Here is a 9,636-nt window from a genome sequence, read left to right on the forward strand (position 1 = left end):
CATGGGCAGTCCACAAGAAGGTGAAAAGTGGTTTCCAGATTCCTCATACACAATGGGCAAAAGTAATTATTCGACCATTCCCGCCGTAGCAAGACATCAGCAGTAAGTATTTTGCTCAAGATTGCAGTCCAGACGAAGAACCTACATTTAACAGTAGCCCACACGCCCCAGATCAGATGATGGCAATCAAACTTAATTGCCCCCTCAAATTGTAGTATGTATGCAGACTTGGCTGAGTAGGTTCCTTCCTGTGAGAAGCGCCATACAATGCTGTCTTGTTGGTCAGATTGCAGCTGTACATCATCCAACAGGGCAGCCAGCTTCGTGAGCTCGTCGGTCATTTGTTCTGTCAGTCCACTTTGAAGGTCCATAAGCCATGTGTCATGTGCTAGCGCCTCCTTCACCGATCGGTTCTTGCGCATTGATATGTTGTATAGAGCTGGCGCAGCGACCTTCGGGCATTGCCCCTGCAGCCAAGCATCATTCCAGAAATTGGCTTCAGCGCCATCGCCCAAGGTAATTCTATAGAACCTTCGGGCCTTCGGGCTCTTGCGATTGTAACGGGGATGTTGCTTCTATAGAACCTGCGCTATCCCACTACCTTTTTACCAGCATGCATGGTCTTTGCACAGAAGTTAGAACTGGAGAGTTGCTGACAGGTGAGCAAAGTGGATGGGCTCAAGTGGGAATCTTGTGATTCAACGGCTCAATGCTGGTGATTGCCTGATTGGACCAGACTTGGGACTTTTAGTATGAGCGTGCATCGTTCACTGAAACCCGGCGCTTAAGATGAGCCAGTGGGCTTTGATGCGACAGTTAGGATATTTGCGAGGATGCTCGGCATCCACCCTTGAAGACATATATCATACTTCCTCCATCACAAAATAAGTATCTTAAGCTTAATACTTACTATTACTAATAAAAATTGCTGCATTAAGAAGTGTAAATAGTTGACCAGGCAGCATGTTCTTGAAACAATCTTGAACACATCAGTACAAGACAATAGGGAAAGGTCGGTTACAGTCGTCGCTGCATCCAAGAGTTACTTCTACTGTCCTACAGAGCACATGGCTGGTAATACCTTCTACCACTTTGTCTTGGATTTCTGCAGAAAAAACAGTGTTTATTTAGAGTGTGAGATGAAATGCATGAAGTGTAAAACGCCGTCAGCTAGTAACTGGCGCTAGGATTTCTACACGGGGTTTGGTTGTTTCGTACCCCGGACCGTGACCCACAACCGATGCGGAGGTTACCCATCTCCGTGCTCAGCACACTCTCCGTTTCGTCAAGCTCGATGACGGCCTTGACGATGGCGCCCGAGAGGTCCTTGTCGTCGTTGGCGTTGAAGAAGCAGCCCCTCTCCTTGGCGTCCACCACTATCTTCTGCCACACCGTCTTGCTGGTCACCAATGTCGTCGCGTTCCCTACGATCCACAGACAGTGCCTGCAGGGCGCAAGCAGCCACAAGTCCACGACACAAAATCACATGCGACCCATGGCAGGAAATACTGGCATAAGCCAGCCGTGAATGGAAGGCCGACTCACTTGGCCCGTGTGAGCGGTGCGGTTGACGTTGTTGAGGAAGCCGACGGAGCCGGTGCTTGTTAGATAAAACGGGATCAACGAGACACGAGAGACACGGATTTTTACGTGGAAACCCTTGCGGGAGAAAACCACGGACGCACGAAGGCGCAATCACTATGAGGAGGAGTATTACAAGCACGAGACGACAGGCCGTCTTTAGGTGCGACTACATGGAGTATATATGAGGGGCAATACATAAGAGTCCTTGGAGGACAAGTAAACGAGTTGTACTCGTACGCGTCGGTACCAACGCAAAAGCCCACACCGTTTGTACTACGTCTAGTCCAATACGGTAGAATTTGGATCACAATTTAACAATCTCCACCTTGAGCCAAATTCCCTCCAGTAGTCGAAGAAAGTGAATAACTCCATCCAAATCAGCTTAAACACCTCATGCGTCAAAGTCCATAGGACTAGTGAGAAATACCAACTAAGCCTGAGCAAAGCTCAAACTTATTGGTAGGAACTGGCTTTGTCATCATATCAGCTGGATTATCATGAGTACTTATCTTGCATACCTTCAAATCACCTTTAGCAACAACATCTCGAACATAGTGAAATCTGACATCAATGTGTTTTGTTCTCTCGTGATACATTGGATTCTTTGTAAGATATATAGCACTTTGACTGTCAGAAAATATGGTAGGGCAAGATGAATCTCCACAAAGCTCAGTGTACAAACCTTTCAACCAGACAGCTTCTTTGCATGCCTCAGAAATAGCCATATACTCGGCATCAGTAGTGGAACAAGCCACAATAGACTGCAAAGTTGCTCTCCAACTCACAGCACAACCACCAATGGTGAAAACATAACCTGTGAGCGATCTTCTCTTATCCAAATCACCAGCAAAATCAGAATCAACAAAACCAACAAGTCCATCTCCAGTTTTCCCAAACTGTAAATAAGCATTAGAAGTACCTCGCAGGTATCTGAAAATCCACTGAACTGCATTCCAATGCTCTTTTCCAGGATTAGCCATGTATCTACTAACAACACTCAGTGCATAAGATAAATCCGGACGAGAACAAACCATGGCATACATAAGTGAACCAACTGCACTCGAATAGGGAACTCTAGACATGTACTCAATATCTGCATCTGACTCAGGACATAAGGCTGATGATAATTTAAAGTGTGCAGCTAACGGAGTACTTACTGGCTTGGCATTATGCATATTAAAACGACGAAGAACTCTATCAATATATCCCTTCTGACTGAGATATAATTTTCCAGACGGTCTATCTCTGGATATTTCCATGCCAAGTATTTTCTTTGCTGCACCCAAATCCTTCATCTCAAATTCATTACTCAATTGCTTCTTTAGTTCATCAATCTCTGACATGCTCTTTGCAGCAATTAACATATCATCAACATAAAGGAGCAAATAAATAGCTGAACCATTGACAGTTTTCAAGTAAACACAACTATCATAATTAGACCGTTTGAAACCTTGAGAGAGCATAAAGGTGTCAAATCTCTTGTACCACTGTCGAGGGGATTGCTTCAATCCATAAAGAGATTTCTTTAACTTACAGACAAGCTTTTCTTTTCCAGGAATAACAAAACCTTCAGGTTGTTCCATATAAATATCCTCTTCTAATTCTCCATGTAAGAATGCAGTTTTAACATCCAATTGTTCAAGCTCAAAATCATTCATGGCAACAATACTAAGTAAAGTGCGAATAGAGCTATGCTTCACAACAGGAGAAAAGACTTCGTTATAGTCAATACCTGGAATTTGGCTATAACCTTTAGCAACCAACCTTGCTTTATATCTTGCCTCATCATTAGGAGAAACACCTTCCTTTATTTTGAAAACCCACTTGCAACGAATAGGTTTCTTCTCTCTAGGTAATCTTATCAAATCCCAAGTGCCATTCTTTTCAAGTGATTCCATCTCATCATGCATAGCAGTCATCCACTTATTACTATCACCGGAAATAATAGCCTCGGAATATGAAGAAGGCTCAGCATTACCTTCAATTTCTTCTGCAACAGATAAAGCAAAAGAAACAATATTGCACTCCTCAATTAACCTCTCAGGTGCATTAATACCCCGCCTAACTCTGTCACGTGCGAGATTCCAACTAGGTGGAACAATAGGCTGATTTGGAGTGACATGTTCATCATCAAAGACGGGTTCATCATGTGCATCAACATTTTCCTTATCAGAAGTATCACCTGAATCAATAACATGCTCCACCTGAACAGTAGGCTGCTGAACAGTAGACTGCTGTTCACTCTCAATTGGAACATTAGTAGATGCAACATCATGTAACATAGCAGATTCATTAAAGATAACGCTCCTGCTAATAACAATCTTTTGTGTTTCAGGATTCCACAATTTAAAACCTTTAACACCAGATTTGTAACCAAGAAAGATGCACTTAATAGCCCTAGGCTCCAACTTCCCATTATCAACATGAGCATAAGCAGTGCAACCAAAAACTCTCAACTGTGAATAATCAGCAGGTGAACCAGACCATACCTCAATTGGAGTTTTCTTATTAAGAGGAATAGATGGTGAACGGTTGATGAGATAACAAGCAGTGGAAGCGGCCTCAGCCCAAAAACGCCTATGCAAACCTGCATTGGACAACATGCAACGGGCTCTGGAAATAATGGTCCTGTTCATACGCTCAGCAACACCGTTTTGTTGAGGAGTATAAGGAACGGTGTGGTGTCTGACAATGCCTTCAGACTTGCAATAATTCCCAAATTGCTTAGAACAGAATTCCATACCATTATCAGTGCGAAGTATTTTTACCTTCTTTTCAGTTTGTCTCTCAATCATAATCTTCCACTCCTTAAAAGCTGAGAAAGCTTGCCATTTATGCTTCAAGAAATAAGGCCAAACCTTTCTCGAATAATCATCAATAATAGTCAACATGTAACGAGCACCACCTAATGACCTTTTGCGAGATGGTCCCCATAAATCAGAATGCACATAATCAAGAATACCTTCAGTTGTATGAGTCGAAGTGTTGAACTTCACCCTCTTGTGCTTGCCGAAGATACAATGCTCACAAAATTTCAATTTACCAGTTTGGTATCCTTTAAGAAGACCTCTCTTATTTAACTCTGCCAAACCAAGTTCACTCATATGTCCAAGACGCATATGCCAAAGGTTAGAAGCATCACAACCAGAATTCTTTGAAACAGCTGGAGTAGCGTTACCTGAAACGGTAGAACCTCGAAGGTAATAAAGACCATTGGTCGAACTTAAGTCACCTTTCATCACAATGAGAGAACCTTTGGTGACCTTCAAAACGCTATCTCCACCTGAATACTTGTAGCCCTTTGCATCAAGGGCACTCACAGAGATAAGATTTCTCTTCATCTTCGGAATATACCGAACATCTGTCAAAGTTCTGATTGTGCCATCAAACATCTTGATACGAATGGAACCTATGCCTTCAATCTTGCATGGTGAATTATCAAAACCCAAAACGGAACCAGCGGCAGTAGTAGAATCAAAAGTAGTAAACCAATCTCTATGCGGGCACATATGAAAAGTACACGCAGTGTCAAGTACCCACTCATCATTGGTCTCAGCACATCCAGCAATAACAACAAGAGCATCATCTGAACTTTCATCACGAGCAACATTAGCAGAATTTTCACCTTGTTTGTTACCTTTCGGTTTATATGTACCATTCCTCTTTTCCTTGTTCTGCAACTTGAAACATTCTGAGATGTCATGCCCGTCTCTCTTGCAATACCTGCAAGACTGCTTCTTGTCTTTAGATTGCGACCGGCCCCTCTGGCCGTTCTTACTTTTGCCACGGTTTCCATTGTGTGAGTTCTTCTCCTTTGTCCTGCCACGAACAGATAATCCCTCGGCTTGGGATGAACTCGAACCATCATGAGGCACCATTAATTTCATCTTCTCCTTAGAGTTCAAAGCTTCATAAACTTCATTAAGCGTGAGAGTATCACGACTGTATAATATGGTGTCTCGAAAATTGGTATAAGAACTTGGCAGCGAACAAAGTAACATTAAAGCAGTATCTTCTTCATCATACGTAACCTCCATTGCAGCTAGATCGGATATGATCTCTTTAAATTCTGAAATATGATTCAAAACGTTACCTCCCTCGGGTAACCTGTGCATGAATAATTTTTGCTTCAGATGCATCTTGCTGGTGAGATCTTTAGTCATGCAAATCCCTTCCAGCTTTAACCATAGAGCGGCGGCAGTTTTCTCGCTCAAAACTTCCTGCAAAATATTATTATGCAAATGGAGTTGAATTTGTGACAAAGCCTTACGATCCCTTCTTTTCTCCTCAGCAGTCCAATCCTCAATTCTATTCTTCCCAAAACTATCCAGTGCATCATCGTAGTCGGCCTGCGCCAACAACGCCCGCATCTTGACTTGCCATAGGGTAAACCTTGTGTCACGGTCCAGCAGCGGAAGATCGTACTTCATGGATGCCATGAGTAGATAAATCTGTGTACACAAAGTAGTACAAGCCGGCAGAAAAATTCTTGATGAAATTAATATGCGGATGAAACGAAATAGAATAAATAGCACCTGGTAGCTCTTGGGTAGATGTAGCAAAAGATGGCAAAGTCCAAAAAAAAACTGAACTAGCACTCAGCCTGCTCCTCCACGTGAGTAGTACTTTGTACTAGCTGCAGCCTTGGCCCTGTAGCGCTTCGATCTTCACTGTGGGCAGCAGCAGCAACTTGCGTTAACAGCGGCACCAGCAGGACGTAAGCGGAAAAACTCAGTGGATTGGACAAGTCGACGCAGCGGGCCGAGCGCGGCAACAGGGGTGCGACTTGGAGACAGCAGCTGCAGCGGCTCGGCGCGATTTGTACGCGTGCGTGCGTACGAACAGAACTTCAGTCGGACTCGGTGTCTTGCTCGATCTGGCGTCGGATCGCCGGATCGCGTGTCGGCGGCAGTGCACGCGACGTACAACCGCTGTAGCAGAAATCGTGTCGAACTCGGCTCCTGTATTGATCCGGATCAGCGGATCGCCCGACGTGGCGGCGGCGAGGAAAACCCTAGCTCTCGTCTGAAATCTCGTATACGTAGAACCTCAGCTCTGTATACCACTTGTTAGATAAAACGGGATCAACGAGACACGAGAGACACGGATTTTTACGTGGAAACCCTTGCGGGAGAAAACCACGGACGCACGAAGGCGCAATCACTATGAGGAGGAGTATTACAAGCACGAGACGACAGGCCGTCTTTAGGTGCGACTACATGGAGTATATATGAGGGGCAATACATAAGAGTCCTTGGAGGACAAGTAAACGAGTTGTACTCGTACGCGTCGGTACCAACGCAAAAGCCCACACCGTTTGTACTACGTCTAGTCCAATACGGTAGAATTTGGATCACAATTTAACAGTGCTGTTGCTCCGCACGGTGGAGAAGATGATGATGTCCTCCTCGGCGCCCTGGAACCCGTCCACCGACCGGACCTTCACCGAGAACCCGCCGTGCGTCTCGTACGTCTTGCCCAGCTTCTCCTGGATGGCGCGGACCTGGCCCTTGTACGGCGACACCACGCCCACGCTCAGCTTCCTCCCCGTCTCCACCGACTCTACGCGCATGCAGAAATCATCATCCGTTCATGACTTAGATGGTGAAAGCAATATAATGGAGGAAGAAATCATCCATGGATTCAGAGCGAAGCTAGCTAGGTAGCTAGCGTGCGTTTGTACTACCTCTGAAGAGCCTCTGCACGATGCGGGTCACGGCGGCGACCTCGATGGTGTTGACGAGGCTCTTGTCATGCTTGCCGGAGCTCTCCTTTCCGCCTTCGATGTTGATGAAGGAGTAGGACCCGTACATCGGGCCGGTCAGATGCCTCCGCTCGTAGTCCCTGCGCAGGACGTTCTCGCCGTCGTCGATCTGGCCGCCGTAAAAGCTCGAGACCGGGAACCTGCTTATCCCCGGGTGCATCCTGTACTGCACATTAAGAAGGTGCTTGGGGTGCCCCAGCGAACTCAGCCTCTCGAACAGGCTCCTTCCGAAGTCGGCTTCATCACAGACCTGCACGCACCGCAAGAGTTAGCTATCGATCAACAGGACAAAACACCAAGGACGACGTCGGATCACCTGGCTCTTCACGAGTGCCGGCAGCTGGTACTCATCGCCGATGAGGACAGCGAGCCGGATCCCAGGGATCTGCAGGGGTATCATAGACTCACACTCCTTGAGCTGCGCCGCCTCATCGACGACGAGGATGTCAAACGGCTCGGCCTTCTGCAGGTAGTGCAGGCGAGCCGAGCTTGACGCGGTGCAGAGCACGCTCCTGCTGTTCTGCAGCAAGAACTCCTCGATCGACCGCTTGTCGAAAATATTGGGAAGGTCAAAGTTGTTAGACAGGTAGTTCAGCTTGTCGATGCACTGGGCTCTCGCCTGCCTAAGCTCTGAGCGCACGCTGTCTTGAGCGTATGACACCAGACTCTGAAACAGGCCGCTGTTCTTCCCGTCCGACGTGTCCCTGAACAGCGTCTGCAGCTGCTTCTCTGCTTCGGGGTGCACTTGCTTCCCAAACTCTGTAAGCAGGTGCAGAACCTCTGTCATGCACTGGAAATTCTCTCTAGGCGTGGCGGATCTTGGGAGATCGTCGCAGAAAGTCTCGATGCAGGTGCGCAGCTCTTTCTCAATACTTTTGTAGCTACTCATGAAGTATTCTTTGAACGACTGTATCTTTATGCTCTTCTTATTATCAGCTTCCTTCTTTGCAACGTCCTGCTTCATCTCCAAGTCTTTGTTCTTCGCCGCCTTCTTCCTCGCAAGTTCCTCTTTTTCCCTCTTGGCACGTTCCTCGATCAGCCGTTTAGTCTGCTCAACGTAGGAAGCATACTGAACCAAAGGTTCCTCAAGAATCCGTACCATGGAGCTCAGGCAGCTGGTCCACCCTGAACTTGGCATCAAGCACTTCTGGAGACGGCGAACACGCTTCTCCAGGAAGATCTTTGTGAGGTCCTGATCGACGGTCATTCGATCCTCGTTTCCAAACAGCACAACATCACTCAGAAAGCAGCCATTTCCACCGCCGGCAGAGGATTCCTCGATGAGTCCGAGGATCCGAGACGCGACCTCCACCACCGCAGTGTTGGTCGGAGCGCAGGTCAGAGTTCTATGGTTCTTGACCATCATGGACCACAAGAGCATGCTGATCGTCTTGGTCTTACCCGTGCCAGGAGGTCCCCATATCAGGCGCACAGGGTACGTACCTTGCTGCTCCATTGCTGAAACACAGTCAAGGACTGCCATCTTCTGCGACTTGTTTAGGCTAAAATTTTCAAGGCCAAGTGATCTGTCTGGCAAATGTAGAGGTAGTTCTGAACTGTCCTCCTGGCCAACCATCACAAAGAAAACACACATTAAATAGCTCAAAAGATGTACTAGTTCCTACAATACATAAAGCATGTCGAAGGTTTATTGGAGTACAAACCTTTGGAGCATAATGGACAATCTTCTCAATGATGCTGGTGTTCCTAAGGCCAGCAACATGCACGTCCAATGCATTCCATATACGATTGTACGTGGTCATGTTGATCAGGAACACCGCGACGAGGGGCGGCATGAGGTCTCGTTTCCCACCTGACAGCCTTACGATCGCGTTGCCATTGGCATCCTCTGCTTTCAGCACCGAGGCAATAACGTAGGGCACCTTGCTGCGACCCAAGTCAGAGATATGCCTCGGCTTCCGGTCCAAGAACACAAATATATCTGCATCCTTGAGGGTATAGACCTCCCCTGGGTTTGTATAGACCTCCCCTGGGTTTGTGTTCATAGGGTCTGCCTTCTTGACCGAGATGCTGAAGATGGACTGCTTTGAGCAAAGCTCGTCGACCCGTTTCACTTCGGTCGCTGGTGCATGCTTGATGCCCTCCAGTGCAGAGTAAAGATCGGCGCGAGTTTCTTCGATTAGTGGCATGGTAAATGATCCCATGTATTTCTCTAGTGAAGTGAAAGTTCTTGGTACCTTCTTAACCTGAAGTTCGGCGTCATTATTTGGTGTGTTTACATGTAACAGAATAAGACTAGAGCACAGAACACAGTGTATATTTTTTTC

At 46.6% G+C, this 9,636-nt stretch overlaps 1 protein-coding gene across 1 annotated transcript; it reads right to left on the minus strand.

The window, feature by feature from the left end:
* Positions 1-96: 96 nt before the first annotated feature.
* Positions 97-9,170, minus strand: LOC123405581 (helicase sen1-like). The gene is given in 9 exon segments (XM_045099218.1): positions 97-141; positions 267-467; positions 1,047-1,105; positions 1,254-1,444; positions 1,546-1,560; positions 1,562-1,600; positions 6,942-7,146; positions 7,271-7,598; positions 7,665-9,170. Coding segments are annotated over 9 exon segments (2,361 nt in total). The 5' UTR covers positions 8,943-9,170.
* Between the last annotated feature and the right edge of the window lie 466 nt (positions 9,171-9,636).

This window comes from Hordeum vulgare, chromosome 6H (assembly GCF_904849725.1).
Source record: "Hordeum vulgare subsp. vulgare chromosome 6H, MorexV3_pseudomolecules_assembly, whole genome shotgun sequence".
Classification (NCBI taxonomy): Eukaryota; Viridiplantae; Streptophyta; class Magnoliopsida; order Poales; family Poaceae; genus Hordeum; species Hordeum vulgare.